The sequence below is a fragment of the Meriones unguiculatus genome, chromosome 18, assembly GCF_030254825.1.
Source record: "Meriones unguiculatus strain TT.TT164.6M chromosome 18, Bangor_MerUng_6.1, whole genome shotgun sequence".
NCBI lineage: Eukaryota > Metazoa > Chordata > Mammalia > Rodentia > Muridae > Meriones > Meriones unguiculatus.
In genome coordinates, this window is record NC_083365.1 from 37,098,475 (window position 1) to 37,120,487 (window position 22,013).

General features: G+C 48.1%; 1 protein-coding gene across 5 annotated transcripts in view; it reads left to right on the top strand.

Annotated features, from left to right (window-relative positions):
• Positions 1–13,602: 13,602 nt before the first annotated feature.
• The window catches only part of Kiaa1549l (KIAA1549 like), a 246,570-nt gene continuing 238,159 nt past the window's right edge, over positions 13,603–22,013 (top strand). The window contains exon 1 of one of the 5 annotated variants that reach the window (XM_060372077.1): positions 13,603–14,362. In XM_060372077.1, coding sequence (XP_060228060.1) covers positions 14,125–14,362 — 238 coding nt within the window. In that variant the 5' untranslated portion in view covers positions 13,603–14,124. The remainder of the gene's footprint in view (positions 14,363–22,013) is intronic. The other 4 variants (XM_060372076.1, XM_060372075.1, XM_060372079.1 and 1 more) reach the window with 4 other exon arrangements.

Below are 22,013 nucleotides of genomic sequence, written 5' to 3' on the forward strand. Positions count from 1 at the left end.
CGCCTTACCGCACCATGGTGGGGAGACCCAGCAAGTTAGTGCCAACAGGGTGGCATTGGAGGTGCATAAATGCCAGCCACACCAGGGGGAAAACAGCACAAAAGCTCAGCTCAAGCATGAGCTTTTAATGTGAACAAGAAAGGGAGGGTGACCAGTGTGTCGGGGCTCAGTGCATGGGTGGGATGCTAGAGACAAAACATCACTGTGGGAAGGGGAGTTGTTCAGCCTTCAGCCAAAGAAAGGGGTGTGGACCTAACTCCAGACACCGAGAAGCTATGAAAGGGTCTAGCTGCTCAAACACAACACAATTTGTGTTTTTTGAAACCTAATCTGGTTGGCCCATGGAGAATAGGCTGCAGGCTTGAAGATTCTCTAGGACGGTATTAAAGTCCACACAGGAGAGGGGGAGAGAGACCAGTGCCTTTCTTTGATTAAGAGGTTTGTATTATGAATAATGTGTCCTTTTCCTTTTCCAGAGACATTGTGTAGCCAGACTGACCTTGAACTCCTTGTAGCCCAGATTATCCTGGAACTCCAGACCCCCTGCCATGTACCGTCACACCCAGCTGCCTTTAGGTTTGACAAAGGTTTTTAGAAGAGTGGGAGTTTTTAATTTGGATACAGCTCAGTTTATCACCATTTTTTTTTTTTTTCTGTTGTGGTTTTTGCCTTATGTTTCCTGAGAAGTTTCTTGATTGTGGGGTTTTAATGCTTTCTCCTGGAATCCAGGGCTTTTATAGTTTTAGCTTTTATAGTAGGTCTCTGGTCCATGTCATGTGGGTTTTTGTGCCGTTTGTGAGGATATTGCTCTATCTTGCTGAACCTGTGTTTATATAATGTACTTTTTCATCATAGAAAATCATACATGTGGCAATATGTCTGAGAAGTTCAGAGAAACAAGTTTTTAAAAATTTAGAGTTTTCAAATAGTTACTATACACGCAGGCAATTTTAGGTTTCTTTTTTTAAAAACCTTTACTTGTGTCAGTGTGTATGGGGATCTGATGTCCTCTTCTGACATGCAGGCACACACACAAATAGAGCATGTATATACATAGATAAATAAATCTTTAAAAATGAGCATTTTCTAACATGCCTACTGTGCTTTGATTTATACTTTTTACTTACACTGAATGCCTGTGTTTGATCACCGAAGCCCTCATCCCTTCTCTCATCCAGCCTGTCTCACCGGCTGGAACCTGATTTGCATCATTTTTATCTTGTAGACTCTATATCTTTGACAATTGCTTTGTGCCTGACTACAGTAGGTACTAAAATATTTGCTAAATACATACGTACATACATACATATGTACATTTGAGGCTGCAAAGATGGTTCAGTGGCTAAGAGAACTGGCTGCTCTTGCAGAGAACCTGGGTCAATTCCCAGCACCCATGGCAGTAGTTCACAACTGTCTGAAACTCTCGTAACAGGAACTGACCTCTTTTTCTGGATTCTGAAGGCACTGTATGCAGGTGGTGCGCAGACAGTCATAGAGGCAAAAAACACACACAGAAAAACTTTTTAAGGAAGTAAAGTAAAAAAAAAAAGTGTGTGTGTGTGTGTGTGTACTTGGGGGCCAGAAGACATCAAAGCTCCTGGGACTGGAGTTACAGGCAGTTGTGAGCTGTCACGGTTTGCATTTAATCTCTCTTGCCGTTTTGACTATTAAGTATGGTTTTGAGCAAATCTGGGCTTCTATTTCCTCTGCTAAGAAAGAGTTGGGGGTTTGCTACTTCAGAGCAGCCATCAGTCGAGTAGACGAGGATGATGATGGCATGAAGAAAATGAAGTCAGCAGATAGCAATGCAGAGAGTAAATTCTCCATGCCCAAGAATATTGGGCGTGGCAGACACAGCGGACAATGACTAATAGGTTTTCAATAAGATAAATGTTGGCAGTGAATCCAATAAAAATGTGTAGCGCACACCAAACAATTTGCCACAGCCCTGAGCCTGTCTGAGCAGCTAGTTTGATGGCTGGTCATTCTGTTCAGTATAATGCAATGTTACGTACTGGCCAGCAGGGGGAGAAAGTTCTCTAAAAGTTTGTGCCCTCATCTTTAAAACAAAGCAGAACTGAGGGCAGTAGATCTTGTTTCCAGTGGACATTATAGGACAATGGGAAGGTTTGTTTGTTTTTTCACTTTTACAAACACAGTTTTTAAAGGCGACACTATTCCACGTCTATTAAAGACATCCTGTGTTTATCCACCCCTTAATCACCACATAGACTTGACAGACAAGAATATATAGATTATTTTGTTTCCAGCAAAGGAAATAAGACCTAGGATTTGGCAGCTTTGGGAGGAGAAATGAATCATTTACCAAAACCTAGATTATCTCTTTTCATCCCCCCTTTTTGCTTTCCCTTGTTTCTAAGAAGAATGGAAAGGCTCAGACACCGAATGATTCATGAGAACATGGGGAAAAGCAGCTTTATAGTTTTGCCCCATTGGACATACTTCCTGACTATGTCTTCTATGTCCAGGAAATGTCTACTGACCCATTGTTAGAATTTTATAATTCTGTGTTGGTTCTCATAGCATGGAATCAAAGGACGTTGGTTGCATTTTTCCCCCAAACTCTTGTATGTGCATGTAGCCTAAGACTATAATCCAGCCATAATTTGGCCAAAATAAAAAAAAAAAAAATCAGGCTAGAAGTATTTCATGACTAGCTGCTTCAACAGATCTGATTTAAATGTTGTTGATAAACGGGTAGAGTTAGAGTTAGTGCACGAGCTTTTGTGCCCCTTCCCAATACACGTTAAGGCTGAGCTGAACCAAAGTCATGTTGGGACACCGCGTTCATTAATAACCAGAGGATCCTTTGTTCTGTCTGAAGCTTATAAAGCACTGAAGCACGCTTTCCTCAGTGTTTCCACTCACAGTGGGGAGCTGATGATGAAACAGGTAAAATTTGCGTTAATGGTTTCTCCCTCCCTCCCCCCCCCCTTTTTTTTTTCTGCCTGTGTTTATCGACTCTACCTACCTACCTGTGTGAGGTAAGTTCTTGCTGATGAGCCGAGCCTGGTCTCGAATCCGCACACTGCCGCTTCAGCCTTCGAAGGGGCTGCAATTACAGGCAGAGGCCAGGTTTTTCGGCACATTTTTAATTCCAGACAGTCAACAAAGTGGCCTGTCGCGTGTTTGCCAGTTCATTTCAAGCCGCTTACCTGATGCTACTGAACACGCAGAGAGGCGCTGCGTTTTCTAGAGATCCAACAGGCAGAAATAACTAAGCACGGAGAGACTAGGATGAGGAGCCTGATAAGCAAGTGCCGAGCGGTGAGCGCGGGCAGTCCTTGCAAAGTTGTTCTCACTAGAAGAAGATTAAAATTGTTTGCTGGCCCTCACAAAGGTATGACGGCCTCTCCTGTGATGGCTGAAATGTTCAGAGAGGTGAAAGGACGCAAGCGATGCTTGTGTCGTATAATAATGTACAGCGTAACCGTACTGGCTGCTTTACCTTAGCGCGTCCCCGTTACCCACCTTTTCGATTCCTGGCAAATTGTTAGCTCGCCGCTGAGCTTGGATGGGTTCCTTGGCCCCCGAACTTCGTGCTCTCCTTATCACAGCTGTCTGGGAGTTCCTCCAACCCGAATTCCGTCAGCGCTGCCTCCTCCTCAGGATGTCTTCTCCTTCCTGTCAGACCCGCTTGCTTGTATATGCTGACGAATCCATCCTTCTTGAGTCCCCCGGTTTTATCTGAATAACCCAAACAGCACGTGTCAGCATCCCCAACGTCCGCCGCTGGTTCAGCTACGGTTTTCCTTGTAGTCCGATGTCTGCCTGCTACACTTTGCTTCTTTTTCTGTTTCCGCTTTCCTTCTTTGCTTCCTTTCATCTTTGCTAGACAAGACCTTCCCCCACCCCTGTGTGTGTGTGTGTGTGTGTGTGTGTGTGTGTGTGTGTGTGTTGTATCTATGTGGTACATATGTGCAGGTATGCACAGGCCCTTGTGAGGATGGAGGCCAGAAGAGGATGCCAGGTGTCTGTCTGTCTGTCTCTCTCCACCTTATTTTTAGGCAAGGTTTCTCACTGATCCTGAAACTCACTATTTTGGATCCTCCTCTCTCCATCCCTCCCCCTCTCCCCCCCCCCCCCGCCCCAAATGCTGGAATTGTCGGTATGCACAACTTTGCTCAGCTGTTACACGGTTGCTGGGGATTGGAACTCATGTCCTCTGGCTTTCACAGTAAGTGCTCTTGCCATGGAGCCACCTCCTCAGCTCCTGATTTTCTCTTGTTGTATAATGTTAGGTAGGCTTAATGCTCTAGAAGACCAAAAGGTAACTCAGCCACACACTTTCTGGTCTGCCTGGGCTGGATGACAGATGAGCAATGATCAGACACTGACTGTGTGTCTGAGAGGCATGTGTATTAGTGATTTGTAGAGCGAAGGGTTAACAGTTTCTGTAGCTGTTCACTGACGCTTACTATGCTGTGACAACCAAAAATATGACTCTCTTATCAGCGAATTAGTGTTATTTAACTAAATGATGGTAAATGAAATTCATGCATGTTGGAGCTATGGAAAGTGAGCACTGCCTGTGTCAACAATTGATTTTTAATGGCGTTTAATTGTAACTTTTGTAATTCGATTTAAAAAGAATGACTGTGTTTAGCAAGTAGCTCACAACACTTCTGAAAGTGTAGTGATCAGCTCTCAACAAGCTGGTACGAGCCGCAACCGACCCATCCTGCATTTAGCTCTTTCCCACTGATGCCCCTGACTCAAGTTAGGCAGCAGGGGCCTGTGACTCGGGTTCACAGGAAGGATGCTGTGGCCAGAGCTATCAAGCCATGGTTGATGCCTTTAAACTCCACTCCTAACGTGCACGCAAATAACCAGACAATTATAATAATGCCACAACCTTATTGTATAGTTCCTTGGTTTCCATAAAAAAAGAATGTTTGGCAATTCAGTAACTTTTCATTAAAAATATCCATTTTGACTACTCTGTGTCTGTTCTTTCACTAATTAGTCTGCTTTGGCTGATTGTACTGTGGTAAATGGCTCCCAAAGTTTATAGAGCTAAAAAGTAGCCTTATCTGGCAGTTTATTCTGATTCCTTCTTTGGAGCAACTCTGCGGATGGCTACAGATCTTCAGAGCACAGTCTTGTTAATTTTTAGGACTCTGGAGTTAGGGATATTGAACACGCTTCCCCTATGGGAAAAGGAAAAGGTACAAAGATGGATCTTGACATGGCCTCCATCCCTCCATCCCTCCCTTCCTCCCTTCCTCCCTTAGGCTGGGTCTCACTATGTAGCTCTGGCTGACCTAGAACTCCCTATGGAGAACAGGCTGGGCTCAGAGATCCGACTGCCTCTGCCTCCCCAGGTGCTGGGATTAAACCTGTGGACCTGGCTTTAATACTGCTTTTAGGAGTGAAACTGTACAAAGTAGCTTCTGTGATGGACTGAGAGGGAGAAAGGTGAGTATTGCCCACAGGACACACAGTCATTGTGGGAAACCCCCTTGTCCTACAGGGGAGAGAAGACACCCTCTGGTTTGTCCTTGTGAGGAGGCAGGAATAGCTTCTTTGAAAGCTGCTAAAAGCCCAGGAGCTTTGTTTTGAAAGGAAATTCTTTGGTTAAGCTAAAGCCCATGTCTTGTGTAACACGAATTTGTGGTACACCAGTCAGCATTGCTGTCACGTGGAGTTAGATGATGGGCTGGGCGACCTCCCTGTGTCACTTTTACGTACTTTAATGCTTAGGACACTTGGACCTGCCCGGCAGCCATCTCTATTTGGGTATCCTCTTTGGGCTCTGTTCTCTCTCCTCCTCTCTCTACTTTTTCTGCATTCTCATATATGTGGCTCCTTGACTCTCTCCTCAGCTTGGCATCATTATATTGTCACTGTTCAAGCCAACACAGTTCTTCTCTGCTCCACCCTCCCGCAACACCTTGCCTTGGCTCAGACCTGAGAACTTTTGTCATATGACTGCCTTCCTTTCTGCCCGTGCCTTCCTCCCTCATTACCTGCCCAAGAGATCTTCTTAGAATTAAATTTTCATCCATTTAGTGGCAGTGGAACAGGGAGGACGTGATATACACATACAATGTAGGCTGAAAGAGAACTCAGCCTATCAAAATCAGCCTCAAGAAAAGTCCTGACCAGTCCATCTCTCATTGAGCTCAAAAATCTTGACATTGAGCTTTTGGGTTACTGCCTGGCTCTGAGGAGGTCTTCAGCTTTGCTATGAGGCATCCTCCCTCAATAAAACATGTGCTTCCGTTGTATAGAATACATTACCAATGGATGGAGTCATCTTTCTGCATCTCTGCATGGTGGACATGCCCTCTCATCTTGTCTGTTTGCCAAGGATCAGCTCTAGCATTCTTTGTGAGTCTTGCCGGACACCGAAAAGATCAAACTTCATTTGTCATTTCACCTATAGCATAAGTAAGTACTTGATAATTTTATTCTTCCCTTGCTGTATTTGGAGACACCCAAGGATATGGATTTTGCCTAATTCATCTTCATAACCCCATAGCACATCATGCTGGACATATTAGAAACAGTCAAGATTTGCTTCATGAATGGGGTGAAGATGAAAATGGTGACTCAAGCAGCCATTGTGAGGAAATAGTAAACATAATTGGGTTAGTATACAAAAGGCATCTGGTATCAGACACTTAACTGGCACTCTAGAATGAAAAATGGTATTCAGATTTCGCCTGTTGCTTCTAAATGGATGTTGGATTCCTCTAGTTCCAGATGCTTTAATCAGATCTTGTAAAACGGACATGTTTTGGCAAATGAAAGGGAGCACTGGTTGTTTCAGGTGATGACATTTATCGCTGATGTGCTAATGTCCTTGTTAGGGTATGTATGCATTTTTATAATATACTTCTTAATGACCTTTCAAAAAAAAAAGGATAGTACTTTCATTCTAATGAAAATTTAAGTACAAAATTTCTTTCCTTTTTATGTGCTCAGGAAAGAATTATGTGACAACACCTAAGATTTATTGAATCTCTTGTGTCTTGTCCAACCTTTGTTTTAGAATGGCTTTATTAAGACATGATTTATGAGGCTGGGAGTGCAGCTCAGTGGTAAAGCCCTCATATGGTGTCTGCGAGGCCCTGGGTTCAGTCCCTGATGTATCTCCAATAGGATTTATATGACATACATTTTAGTATGATTACAGAATGGTCTAACCTGCACCACAGTCTAGTTTGAGAGTGTTTTATCGCCTTAGAAAGAAACTTTGTGCCCTATTGCCACTTAGAATTTTTAATCCCTTGCTGCCAGAAATCTACTTTTGGTCTCTTTGTACTTGCCTTTTCTGGATGCTTCATATAAATGGAATCATAGACTACGTAGCCTCTATAATTGGCTTCTTTCATTTGGCACAGTATCCTGAGGGTTCCTCAGTATGGTAGCACATAACAGTATTCTCCCGATCTTCCTTACTTGGGAAGAATATTCTGTTGTACCCAACTTATATATCTCTTCATTAACCTGGTAGACATTAAGGCTGGTTCCACTTCTGACTATTAAAAATAATGGTGCTATAAATACTTAAATGGAAATATTTGTGAAGACATGTGCTTTTATTTGTTTTGGGGGGATACCTTGACATCTTTGGTAGACACTTGGACATCTTGGGTGACTCTTGGTGCCTGGAAGGAGTGCTAAAACACAGAGTTATGGGGTGATGGAGTCAGGGCATGAAGCTAGTTCTGACTCACGAACATTTCTCATGGACAGTCTTGGTTCCTACCCCACAGGACTTGAAAGAATAAAATAGAAAAGAACCAGGGAGCTAGAGATATGGTAAAAATTAGTAAGCCTCATAGTGTCACCAGGGAGAGGGAGCTGACCACGTCTCTGTGCTGACTGGAGAATCCCAGAGGCATCAGGAACGGTCATCAAGACAAAGTGACCCTTGGTGACTTGAAAACAAAGGAAAGCGGGGGGTGGGGGGTGAGGGGGTTCTGTGGAAGAGGGGGAGGAAGGATAGAGGGAGCCAGAGGGGTCAAGGATATCACAAGAAGACATGCAGAGTCAACTAACCTGGGCCCATGGGGGCTCACAGAGACTGAACCACCCACCAAAGAGCATTGCATGGGCTGGACCTAGACTCTCTACACATATGTAGCAGGTGTGCAGCTTGGTCAACATGCGTGTCCCCTAACAATGGGAGAAGGGAGGGGCTGTCTCCGCCTCTGTTGCCTGCCACTGGAGCCTCCCCCCCCCAGATGGGCTGCTTTATCAAGCCCCAGTGGGAGAGGATGCTCTTAGCTCTGCTGTGACTTCAGTAGGTGGGCTGGTACCCCACTGGGGCCTCCCCTTCTCTGAGAAAGAGGGGGAGTTGGGGGAGAGGGCTGGGATCAGGCTAGAAAGAGATTAACTTGATAAATAAATGGAAAAAATAAAGGAAAGAAATAGAATATGCTGCCTCCTCCCACTATAGGGCTTACTTAGAGAATAATTAGCTAGAACCTGGGGGAGCGGAAGTGTTGTCAACCGGAAGTTGAGTTCGGTCCAGGAAACGCTGAGTGGCTAAGCTTCTGTCCGGGGTGGGGGTCCTCTGTGAGAGCTAAATTGATCCTCACCCACTGGAAGGCAGGCAGCTGCTCCTGGTGGGTGTTACTAGGGCCTGCTGGGCCTGCCTACCACCCTGGGCCCTGAGGGCGAAACCTGGGAAACTCTTTTTTAGAGAAACGGGTGGAGATACTAGAGGAAAGGGAGACCAAGATGGCCTGCATATCTACAGCAGCCTCCTCCAGTCCACTCCGCGCCTAGCGTGGGTCAGAGAGGGACCCTCCATAATTCTTTGCTTGGAATTCTCCCACAGCTCTCCCCGCCCTCTGGCATTGCTAATTCAGCTGTGTCTTTTCACCCTCCCAGGCAGTTCTTCTACAAGATACCCACATGGCTATATTAAGCACTTTTCTCGGGCCCAGGACAGTGGGGTGTAGGAAGAGCTCTTAAATGCACTTTCCCAGTTACAGCTAGGATTTTTCTCATGGGCACTAGATGCAAGAGTAACCACATCTAAATTTTATTTTAAATTTCTCCTATTCTTGGAGGAAGCAGGCAACCTAGGCCTCACAGCCTTGTGGTTGGCTGGGTCCTTGGGTCTCATGGCCTCTGTAGAAACTGAGCCATATTTATATTTTAAAAAAATCCTTTCCATTTTGAACAAATATTTTATATTTTGCTTTTATTTTAGGCATAAGTATGCTTTCTTGCATGTATGTGGGGGTGCAGTGTGGGTGCTAGGTTCCTCTGGAGGCCAGAGGAAGGTATCAGATCCCCCAGAACTGGAGTTGCAGATGGTTGTGAGCTGCTAGTGTGGGTTGTGGAAACCAAACCTAGGTCCTCTGCAAGAGCAGCAAGTGCTCTTAACTGCTGATGCCTCTCACCAGCCTCCCTTTCATTACTTAAAAAAAAGAGGACGCTGTGACTTTGGAACATCCCCTATGGTCCTAAAGGGCACCACGGCTTTGCAAGTATGGGTTTTAGTTCTCCATTGCAGGGCGAATCCCTCACCTCTCCAGCCTCTTCTCTTCGAGCGCTGCTCTTCAGGATTCACCCACCATCCTCCCTTTGCTCGGAGCGGGGACCACTCATTAGCCCCGCTGGACGTCAGTGCTGAGCTCAGGGAGGGTGGAGATAAGGCTTAGCCCCGGCAGACTTTAGAACTCCCCTGGTTACAGGAAAGGGGTAAGATGCACCGAGAACCGGAAGGTGTGCCTGTGGGAAATGACGCCTTGGGGAGCAACAGTGGCTTGTTGCAAAAAGAAGCCTAGATGTGCGCCCCAGAATAATGGCAGATAGTTCAGCTAGGGCCTAAAATCGCTGCTCAGAGGTAGGGTCTTCTGCCCGCCTATTTAAAAGCTTCTTGAAATAATACCTGACTCTTTAAACAATAAACAACATACAAGAAAGTCCCAAAGCCCCAGTTAAGCATACTAAAATGAATACAGGGGTTTATGGCTTAAGAGGGTCACGGTTATCATATAATCTCTAAGATTGATTGAGCACTTACTGTGCGTCAAGTGTACGTCTAAATGATTGACATGCATCAGCTCGATCATTAAAACAATGCCATGTGGGAGTTACTTGATCATTTCAGTTCTATAGATGAGGTCTGCAGAGACATGATTTTTCTCAGTCACCAGCTAATAGAGGGAAGATCTTAAATTTGAGTCTACACAAGAGTTTGGTTTGTCTATTTACCAAGCAAGGACAAAAAAATCTACACAAAAATTAAAACAAGATGCCGTGGTAACTCATATCTGTAGTTCTACCAATCCTGGAAACGGTGGCAGGAAAATTGGTATAAGTTTGAGGCCAGCCTAGGTGTGTTACACAGTGAAGCAGGCTGTCCCTTCCCTAAGGCCCCACTCTGCTGCCCTCACGAGACACCTTCCTTTTCCCATCATGAGGCTACAACTTTTAGTGACTTCCTACCTGGCCATTTGCTGTGCCTGGAAAGTTCTTCTCCCTATTGCAAGCAGAAATAATGTGTGTTTCCACAGGGGGATGGAGGATCTGCTTGTATTTCTGTTCCCATGGGGATGGGTGATCCCCACAGATCTTGGTCACATGCTTACCTTGCCATTCGAAAGTGGTCACTGTGTACCTGCCTCGCTTACTGGACTGTTAGCTCCTTGAGGGGACAGAATGGTATGTGGTCTCAAGTCCAGCCTGTTGGAGGACTGTTGTTATAGTCAGTGATGAAAATCCCAACCGTTCTGTTTTACCAATAAGGACTCAGGACCCAGATGCTGGGGTGAAAACTTTCTAGCTCAGACAGGCAGAGAAAACACCCAGCTGACCTTCCTTCTCAGCTCAGGTCTGGATGGAAAAAAACCCAAAAGTCTCACTAGTACGACTGACAGCCCAGGAGGAAAAGGCCAAAAACACCCAAGGCCAAAGGCTCGCTAGCTCAAAGGCTAAAAAGTCAGGGAACTGAGGAGCTGAAGTCTAAGCTAAAGCCAGAGCTCAAGCTAAGAAGCCTTTTCAACTTCTCCACGCTGTCTTAAATGCCTTCAACTCAAAGTCCCTCCTACTCTTTAATCCCTGTCAGCTGGCTTCTTGCTCCACCTCTTGAACCAGGGTTAACTTTACTAGATTCGGTATACAGAGAGCTCCTGGATTAAACGCGTGTGCTAGCCTGGTCTAACCACACCAAAATCACCTGTTTACAATAAACAGAAAGTTCTTGGATTAAAGTGTGTGTTAGGGCTCATCCACACCAAACAAGGTTTTAGAGTTCACAATTTGGGGGTTCACAATGGGATGAAATATCCTGCAGCAGAAGACACAGCCACTCAACCTAGAAACCACAACCTGAAAAGCAATCTGTGTCATGTCTAAGTCTTGCAAGACATAGCAAAGGGGAAATCCCATTTACAAGAGAGAATACGTTTCTCTCTGCCCTCTGGCAGTAGCTGGTGTTCCCTCTCTTAACTGTCACGAAGAACATGGCTGTGGCCGAGTCTTGTGTCTCTTGTTTTATGTACCGTCTTCTCTCCATTCGGATCTCTTATGGTCTTGGGCCAGCAACTCTGTCCCTTTAGTCTTAATCCAACCTGTATCACATCTGGCTACAGCGGTGGCTATAGGTTCCAGAACCCCTTATCACACCCACCGTCATATACACAGAGCCAGGTTCTGGGCTGGTGCTCCTGAGGGCGAGCCCCCTTCCCAAGTCCCTTCCTCCTTTCTGTAAGGAGGAGTCCAGGTGTATCTGGAGCCTTCTGTGGACAGGCCTGCATGCCCCTTCCCTTCTTCTGCTCCATTTCTCCACGAGTTAGTTGTGTCGAATAAAGCACCCTCCTCACTTTTCCTGCCTCCCTTCCCACATCAGCTGGGCACACTTGATCTCCGTGGGCCATCATCCCCATCCCAGTCCTCATTCCCTTCTCTTAGAATCACCACTTGCCATTGCTGTTTCTCTCTCTCTTTTCGAGGCAGGGTTTCTCTGTGTAGCCCTGGTTGTCCCGAAATTCACTCTGTAGACGAGGCTGGTCTTGAACTTAGAGATCCGCCTGCTTCTGCCTTCCAAGTGCTGGAATTAAAGGCACACAAGCACCTCTGCCCTGGCTTGTAAGCTTCTTAAAACAATCCCAAACAGTTAATTTAACCAAAGAGCAGGGTTAAAGATCACAGCCCAGCAGGGAAGGATGAATATTCCCTATCCAAGATGCTCTGGGGACCAGAAATGCTGCACATTTCAGAGTTGTCTGGATCTGGCGATATTTGTGTAAACTTCATTGGCCGAGTGTGCCAAATCTGAAAATTTGAAATCATTCAGAGCTCATGTCTTCGAATCTGACCTATTACTTTATTTATTTAATGTATGCAGATGAAGATCAGGGGACAACCCACAGGCATTGGTTCTCTCTTCCCATGTAGTCTCTATCTGCTCTCTGATAGGTTAGCGTGTGAAAATTCAACTTCTGCAAAACATCGTGTTACTGCCGTCCTACGGACGCAGGTGAGGGAGAGTAAACCCTTCTCTAGAACGGCGGGCCAGCTTGCTACGTGTGTGAGGGGGGTGGAGGAGGAGGAGGGTAGCTTCCAACTTTGAGCATCCTCCAGCTTGAACACACCAGGGCAGGCCAGCCTCGGGGGGTTTTGCCCTTCTGGATCGCTTTATCTAGAATGCGCCTTCAGCTTGCCTTGTCCCTTGGCCTCCTTCTGGTCTTCTCTCAAATGTCACCTTCACAGTGAAGCCTCTCCCCATCCCGTTTAATGCTGCCACACCTCCATCCCCGCTATCCATTGTTTTAATTTAACCGTTTTCTCGGCGGCCTATTTAGCATTGTCTGGTAGTCAGTTTATTGCAGCTGCTATCCGACCGTCTGGAACAGGGCCTGGCGTATAACAGGCAGTTTTGGATGGATAAATCCTGTCGAGTGAACAGATGAGTTTCACCAGGTCAGGGTGAATGCCCTTCCCTCACTGCTTGTATGCCTAGCGCTGGCATGCACAGTAGCTGGCAAGGCACGGATGCTGGGCAAATAACTTATTGACTGAAGGGTGCTTGAGGCACCTGCGAACTAGGTAGCCTGCTCAAGGGCAAGGAAGCAGCCAAGGGTAAGAGCAAGAGCAGGACCGTTCAGCTGCCTCTGCCCGTTCGTCCCGTTGGGGAGTGACTGACTAGTCAGCGCTCCTATTTGGGGGAGACTTTTTGGAAATGCCTGTAGTTGTCCCAAAGCCCGGCGCACCGCCTCTCTAGTAACAAATGTTCATAACGTGCTTTATTTACTCCAGCGCCTCACTGCAAATAGGTCACGACAGCTCTAAGTTCTTCGGGGGTAAATCCGGCGCGCAGGTGTCTGCCAGCCCCTCCGAGAAGTAGCGAAGAAACCGCATCAAGCTCTCCCCGTCATCCTCGGAGAGCGTCTCCAAGGCGCAGGCTGAAAAATCCAGCTTCCTTCCCCCGTCCACCGTGACCCCGTGTCTGGTCAGAGGACTATCCCCCGCCGACCTTTCCTCCTCGAGATCTGGGGATCCTGGGCGGAGGGGAGCCCCCTCGCGCCTCCCCAATCCCAGCGAGGACCGCGCCGGCTCAGGGGCAGGGTTCTGGCCCCGCGCGCGGGGCGGTGGGGGGGGCGCGCGGCGGCTCCGCGCGGGGATGCGCGCTCGCGAGCGCGCTCCTGCCTCGCCTCCCTCGCCCGCCCGCTCCGGTGCTACGTGCTTTCTTTGTCAATGAGGCGCCGCTCCGAGCTGCAGCAGCACTCGCGGCTCGGAGCCGGAGCCCAGCCATCCGGGTGAAGCGGCAGGGACCGAGCCCCCGGCAGCAGGGGCGGCGGCGGGCGGCACGCTGCACCAGCCAGGCCCGCGGGTTCTTCCCGCGCCTCGCAGCCTCGCGCTCCAGGTGCAGCCTCCGGCCCCGGGGAGGGGACCCGGGGCTCCGCCCGTCCCACCCTCGCCGCGCCCGCCGTGGGAACCCCATGCGGCCCCGGTCCCTGCGCGACTGAAGCCGCAGCTCCTGCCGAGCCCGCCTCGGACCCACCGAGGCAGGACGAGCGAGCAGCCCCTCCCGGGCCATGGCCGGAGATGGCCGGTGAGGACCGGTGCGCGGAGGGCTGGACTCCCCGGCGCCGTGTGGAACGAGACAGCGGCCTGGATGTGTGAACGCTCCCCATGGCTCCGCAGGAGGAGAAGCCCCAGGGCCCGGGCGGAGCTGGGCCGGCGGCGCGGGAACCCAGGGACCGGCCCCGGGAGCCAGGGCGCTGCGGGGCGCTCGGGATCGCCGCGCGCTGCCGGGGCGTGAGGAGCTCCGGGGCCCGCGGGTCCGAGGAGGCGCTGGCGCTGCGGCCGCTGCTGCTGGGACTCGTGCTGCTGCTGGCTGCCCTCCCCGGGAGCTGCCGCGCTGACTCGGGTAAGCCCTCGGCGGCGGCTGTGCGCCCGCGGCCGGGTCTGGAGCGGGTGGTGGTGGGTGGTGGGCTCTTTGCAGCCCCGCTGGGTTTCTCTCTGCAACTGTCAGAAATCTGTCTCTTGGGAAGGCATCGTGGGCGGCGAAGAGGCATGGTCTTGTCTTTTTTTTTTTTTTTTTTCCTTTGGACAACTTGCAAGTGCTCCTGGTGGTCCCACAAACACGCCAGACATGGCGTGGTTGATAGGGACCTGTTTGGTGGAGCACGTTAGGAATGGAGTCATTTACTGTGTTTTGGGCTTCCTGTTGCTACAACTCACTTTGTCTTAACTGCAAGGAATGGCCTGAGAGTTTGAAGCAATTTTTTTTTTTTTTTTTAATTTGTGCCGAAATAGCGTTTCCCCCTTCGCTCATGGCAGTTTTTGTTTTTCCTTTTGGGAACGAGGTACTTGAAAAAATTGATTGCATCTTGCGAAAGGTTCAGGCATTGATCAAGTGTGTATACCTGTTATATGCAAGAGGGCGCTCGGACTTACAGCCATCCTTCAGAAGCAGGTTTCTCTAATTCCGGGGACAATTCTGTGGCTCTGTTGTAACTATTTGGGCGGAATTAGTCTGCCGAAGCGCTTCGAAACTTACCCTGCGCCGTCAGCACTGGCCCTCGAAGTAAGAAGGATTGTTATGGCGCCTGCAAAGGGCGAGCTTTTGTGTTTGTGGCGGAATTCTGGGCTGTAGATGCATTCCGTTTATCAAACCCCAAACTCTCCCTCTGGGTAATTTGGTTTTTGCCGTGTTGCAGCTTTTAGTGGGGACCAAGGGGGGACCTCACCCCCGCCTCCGCGTGCCCATGTGGTGCCCTTTCCCCACATCACATTGAAATTCCCAGTTTTGAAGGAGCTTACAGCAGTTTTAAATAACTGTTCTGGTTGGCTAGATCTCTATAAGTGCTCAATTTAAATCCATTTTCTTTTGATTTACACTGACATGGGGGGTCTGCGTTAAGTGACTCTCAAGGAATTTCTGTTGTGATTGTTTGTAATGGTCCAAAGTTCAGTGGTCGACCTGCTAGGGAATCTGATCCCTTGGTTTTATGTATGTAGCACAGCGTTAAGAGAGAAGTCAGGAGGTGGGAATAAGAAAGTCCCTTAGTGACCATTGGCTTAGAATCACAGAGGTTTTTTTTTTTTTTTTTTTTTTGGTTGTTAACAAGCCTCCAATTCTTGATAGTTTTGTAAACCGTTGGAGAGCTTTTCACTTTTGGATGTTGTTCATTTGAGTGCAGAGATGAAAACTGTTCAACCATCTGTGACGTGAAATTTGGCTTTCCTGTATTGCGCCCTTCAGCCCCATGTCAGCCGATTTTCTCTGACAGGGCTTTGAATTTCTGATCTCCTTTCCAGCCTTTGTGTTTGGATCCTTCTCAACCTTAGGAGACTTTGCTTAGCTCATCTTTCAGTCAGCCAGAACCTTATCTTGGGGACCTCTCATCTTCATCTTTTGGTCTTCGTCTGGGTCCCCCTCCCTCTTTTTTTTTTTTTTTTTTTTTTCTTGCAGGGTACTGGTCATGAGCCGTAACCTCCGGGTAGACAGTTAGAATGAAGGGGAATGCCATTAAATAAGTTGTTCTCTGAGGCCCTTTATTTCTCCTCTTCTCATTAGCCCTGGTTTCTCTGTGATTTTGGGGTGCCTTTTCTACCATCACCCCTGATGCTCAGTTTTCCGTGGACAAGGCCACCTGTGGATCCACTGTCTGCCTCTGAGCTCTGCAGTGTCCTTTACCACGGATCCCATTCTCACGACTGGCTTCTTGATGGCAGAGTGAATGTTGGGCCTCCAGTTTGACCTTATCCCTGCTTTCCTATGTTCTCTGATTTTAGCTTCTTCCCAGTTGAGGAGAGGCCTGGGCCTCATACAGAACATCTCAAGAAGTTTGTGTGGGAAAGCACTGTCAGGAGGGAGGCAGGAGAATAGGGGACGCTGGTTGGGGACCTTTAGCTTTCCACCTGCCACCTTGCCCGGCGCTTGCTCTGACGGGCAGCTGCAGTTCTGTGCTGTCCTCTGCAGCATGAGTCTGATGCTGAGGTATCTGAGAGGCTGTTCTGCTCGAAGTCCTGACTGCCCCCGAGCCTGCCATTTGCATCATTGTGCTCTTTGATATTTAACAAGCCTAAATCAGACATCTGCCCTGGTTGGGGGAAAAAAAAATAAGGACAAGAACAGGTTTGCTTCTAGAAAACACTGCACCAACTCCTAGCACCTTCAAAGCATGCATGGCCTTTGCGGTGTGTCCAGCCACCACATTCCGTGCCCCTTTGCCTTAATCGCAGGCCTTCTCCTTCCTGCATAAAGGGAGGTCTGCGGTTGAAGATGCCCTCTCCTAACTCTGGCCCACGGAACCCTTGCTCACAGGCTGTCACTTCTGTTCTAGGAAGATGGTGCCCTTCATTCTCTCCTGCCATCTGGGTTCCAAGTGACGATGGTGGCATGCAAATCTGACATCCCAACTTTCCTAATCGCCTCCCTGTCTGGTTTACACTGGCAGACCTTTCATCGGTGGGCTGGGCTCAGGCGCAGTGTTCATCCCCCTGTGGGCCTCTGCTCAATGTGACCTTGGCCTCTGGGGCCCTTGCTTCTCTCTCCAGTGTGAAATGGGGGCAATAAAAGCTCTGATTTTATTGGGTGCGTGCACTGATTAGGTCACTGAGCTAATGCGCCAAAGTATAAAACAGTACTTGACATGTACCTGCTCACAGGGTGCTGGCTGTTCTTAGAAACACAGCAGAAATTGCCTGCCTGCCTGTCTTGCCAGACGGTGTGCTGGGGCAGGGGGTATGGACTTGAATATGGAGACACCATTTTGCAGAAGTCTCTCCTGAGGAGGGACTTGAACTTTGATATTGCGTGAGCAGAGCTAATAAAGCCAGGCTGCAGTTAATTTTAGGGAGAGTTGGGGGTGGGGCTTTGTAGGGTGGGTAGGTTGTCAGGATTGATGGTGGCATCCCAGGCCAAGGAAAAGTAAAGGGTTCTTTGTACCTAGAACCCAGGGTGGAGGAGGACCCAGCACGCCGCCTTGCTCTGAGGCTTCCAAGCACCCTTCCTTCTCCTGGGGGTGGCTTCTCCAGCCCATGTCTTCATTTTCCATTCAGCTTTGCTTCCCTACTGCTCGCTGCAATACCCAGGGTGCAATAGGAACCTAGTGAAAATTCAGCTTTCTTACATTCTCTCCCTTCAATTTGGCTGATTCTGTTACATGTTAGAATATTGCTTCATTTAAGTAACTCACAGTAATTTGTGAGTGGCTGCTTTATGTGAAGAAGGGTTTGGTGATGTCAGCTCTCCAGTTTAGTACATCACGAAAGGGAGATAACTTTACCCTGCATGTCTGTCTTGCCTTTTTCCAACCTCCTTGTCCATGGAGTCACATTCCATAGATTCTACATTTTGCTATGCATGCATGCATTCATTCATTCGTCTACCCATTCATTCATCCAGTCTTTCAGTCTGTGTTTTGAGTACCTCAATACCCTGGGGTTATAATAATCCAAAAAAGGTCCCATTTTTATGCCATTTGAAAGGGGTCCATTCTGAAGAGGCTACCTCCTAGCCAGGCAGGACTGACTTCTAGTGGAAGGAGGGGAACACCAAGCCATGCACAAAAGCTTCAATCCCAAATTTACTCTGCCTACAAGATGTGCAAGGATAAAGTTAGAACAGAGATTGAAGGGATGTCCAACCAATGCCTGACACAATCTGAGACCCACCCCATGGGAGAGAGCCAACGCCTGACACTATTAATGATAATATGCTCTGCTTGCAGACAGGAGCCTAGCATAGCTATCCTCTGAGAGGCTCCACTCAGCAGAGGATCAAAACAGATGCTGAGACTCACAGCCAGACGTTAGGCAGAGTGCAGGGAGCCTTGCGGAAAAGTGGGGAGAAGGATAAAGAGACCTAGAGGGGACAAGAACTCTACAAGAAGACCAACAGAGTCAACTAACCTGGACCAAGGGGGTGGGGGTTATGGAGACTGAAGCACCAACCAAGGACCATGCATGGACCAGGACTAAGGCCTCTACACATATGTAGCTGATGGGCAGCTTAGTCTTCATGTGGGTTCCCTAGTATATGGAGCAGGGGCTATCTCAGACATGGACTCTGTTGCCTGCTTTTCAGTCACCTCTCTGGTGGGGCTACCTTGCCCGGCTTCAGTGGAAGAAGATGCACTCCAGTCCTGATGTGAGTTGATGTGCTGGGGTGGGTTGGTGTGGTGTGGTATGGTGTGTGTGTGTGTGTGTATTCCCCTTTTCTGAGGAGTCGAGGAGAGGGGATAGGGAAAAAAAGGAGGGTCTGACTGGGAGAAAAGGGGGAGAGGGGGCTATGATTGGATGTAAAGTGGTCCACGGCTTTCCAAAGTTGACTGAGGATGTGACTTACTTGAAGATGTTGTTAAAATTTAGGCTGTGATTCAGCTGGTCTGGGACAAGGCCAGAGGATATGTTGATGCTTGCGGCCATCTGAGTAGCAAATGATAATAAATATGGTTAAGTTCTGTGGAGAAAATAAGTCAGGGTAGGAATTAGTACCTTCATATACCTGCGCTTATTTATACTGGATGGCAAGGGAAGGGCTGGGGATAAGATGATGAGGGAGTGGAGACTGCGCAGCGGCTGTGTGGGGAAGTTTTCCAGGTGGAAGGAAAGGTACACGCAAAGCTTGAGGTGGCCGAGGAATAGCAGGGAGGCCATGCATCGGCCTCCAGTTCTGTGTGAACTGACTGAGCTGAGGAAAGAAGCAAGAAGGGACGCTGAAGTGGGAGCCGTGTACAGATAGATCAGGCAGAATGTGCTGGCTGTGACGAGGACGTGGCATTTTCTTCTGGGTGAGATGGTGAGGCCCCAGGAACAAGCAAGCTTCAGTTCTGAAAGAACCGCTTTGTGGGAGAAGAGACTGTGGGTTGGGAGGGAGGCTGGAGGTCAGGCTGTGGCCGAAAGCCAGGGTGAGGATGCAGGTGATGTAGACGGTGGAAATGGAAAAGGGCGGGGGTGAGGAGCTGGGAGTGTGAACACGTTTTAAAGATAGCGACGGTACAATTACGTGATGGAGGTATAGGGGTAGGAGGGGAAGAGAAGACACAGCACGACCCTCCCAGCTGCTGAGAGACCCGGGTTAGCCTCCGGGACTGGTGAACACCCGGTTTGCAGATGTGGAGGTCCTTGGTGTTCTGAGAGTGGCCAGGACAGAAGCCTTCAATGGATAAAGATTCTCCAGAGGGCTCCAGAGAGGAAGAGACACTGAGATAGTTGAGATAGCACCTTCTGCCCCCCCCCCCACTCTTTCCTTTCTTTGAGACAGGGGCTCTCTCTATTATCCTCAGCTCTGGAATTACAGCTGTGCACCACCACCACACGGGCCTCACAAAACTCTTTTCTATTAAGTTTGGTAATGGGGGAGTTGGGTTCGTGGGGGGTCAAGATGGGAAGATAAGGCCAAGGGTCTAGACACAGACCTGTAATCCAAGTATTGGAGGCAGGGAGATTACCAGCTAGAGGCTAACCTGCCCTATGCAGTTAGCGTCTCCATAGACTGAGCACACCACGACCTCCAAACCCATGCAAATAAAAAATATGGATATAGTTACATATAATCAGTTTCTCTTCCTTATTAGCATTAAAGATAACAAAATACTAACTTTGGTGGTTTTCAGCCCCAAATATAAGTGGCTGAAACAAACCCATTTCAAGTTTCGAGTGTGTATACCAGTTACGTGTGCTTTGAAGACATTTGCAGGCTGCCTCAGGCCTTCTCACTCTCCCCTCCTGCCCCTGACCAGATAAAGGAGATCCTGGGAACAGGGGACTGTGCTTTAACACTGCTGTGGTTCACGAGTTACCATTACGGGACTCTCCATTCCGGCCCCACATCTCCCCGTACAATCTCTGTAGAAACTCGAAGTGCAGGTAACAGCTGGAGAGGCTCACAGCAACTGACCTAGCCCAAGTCTTACATTACTGGAACATGGCCTGGGAACATGCCAAGCGCGCACACACACACACACACACACACCCTTTCGTTTTCATTAACCTTTAAGCCGGTGTTGTGCTTCCTTTCTCTCTCTCTCTCTTTCTTTCTCTTTAAACAAACAACAACTCCACTCTTCTCTAAACAAAAATGAATGGTTGGATGGACCCTAAAACATTTTGGTTGCTTGACAACATATGAGAGACAATTTCTAAGCACACAGAGGACACATTATTCAAGGTTATGGGACGGCTGCCATGGATGGTGACTCTTCGGGGATCTCAGGACCAAAGGAGCAGTCAGCTGGGGGGAGGTGGTGCTGAGTTGCATTGCTGGGTAGTATTTCTCAAGCACTTGGGGGCATACCAGGAGATCAAACGAGCCTGGCCCTTGCCCTTTAAGGTGGGTGGAGTGCTAGGTCAGTGAAATACCCTCCTGAATCAGGTCAGACAGAACGTCTGCCTCCTGTCCAGGGAGGCCACTGCTCAGCCAGCCTGTGAGGGACTGGGGCTGCAAGGGCCATCCTTCTGACTTTTCAATATCCTTGTTTGCAAAGGTCACCAACTAATTCAGACTTTTGAAATGCTGTTCTGTGTCAAGAGGGCACGCTGAGGAGCCATAGGGCTTTGTTTTTCAGACAAGGTCGCTTAGGTTGGCCTCAGACTTGCTGTGTAGCCCAAGATGGCTTTGATACTCTGACCTGGACCCCCTGAGTGCTGGGATTATGGCATGCACTGGACCCCCCTGAGTGCTGGGATTACATCTCCAAAACCTTTCTTTCTCCTCCTCCTCTTCCTTCTCCTCCAATCAAGTTAATGAAGATATACTTTATGTCTGGTAATGTGACCTCTCTTAGATGCACTGCGTGACAAGTTTTGACAGAAGTATACATTGGATCCTGCACCACAATCCAGACACCGAACATTTCTATTATCCCCAAAGTTTCCTCCCGTGCCCCAAAGGTAGAACACCAGTCTCTGCTTCGTACCCATACGTTGGTTTTCCTATGTGGTCACGTGGATGGAATCACTAGCATGTGTGACCTAGCTTCCTTCACATTCTGGAGCACCGTGCATGCCATTGCCTGTATTCTAACTAATTCTTTACCTTTTTTTTTTTTTTTTTTTTTTAATGGCAGAATAGTCTTCTACTACACCACAATTTGCTTAGCCATGTTGATGGACATTTGGGTTGTTTCCAGTTTTTGACCAAGGAGGCTTTGTTTGGACAGTTTCTTCCCCTTGGGGAAATAAGGGTAGAATCCTGAGTCCAATGTTACGTCTGTGTTTAATCTTACAAAAAGTCTTTTCCAAAGTGGCTGCCCAGTTCTGCATCCCAGCAGAAACTCACAAGAGCTGTCCCTCTTCATCCCCACTAGCACTCGGGACCCCTTAATCTAAATTCCAGCCTCTCTAATAGTTGGTCAGTGTTTTCTCGTTTTGGCCTAGTTTATACTTCTGTAATTACTAATGATGTGATCATAGCATTTCTTTTCATGTTCTCCCTCTCCTGTTTGTATCTCATCAGAAGGGTCTGTTATAATCTTTTGTAAATTAGAACAATTGGTTTATTTGTTTTCTTATTGTTAGAATTCCCCTAGACAGGCCTTTATTAGATATGTGCTTCACAAACATATTTT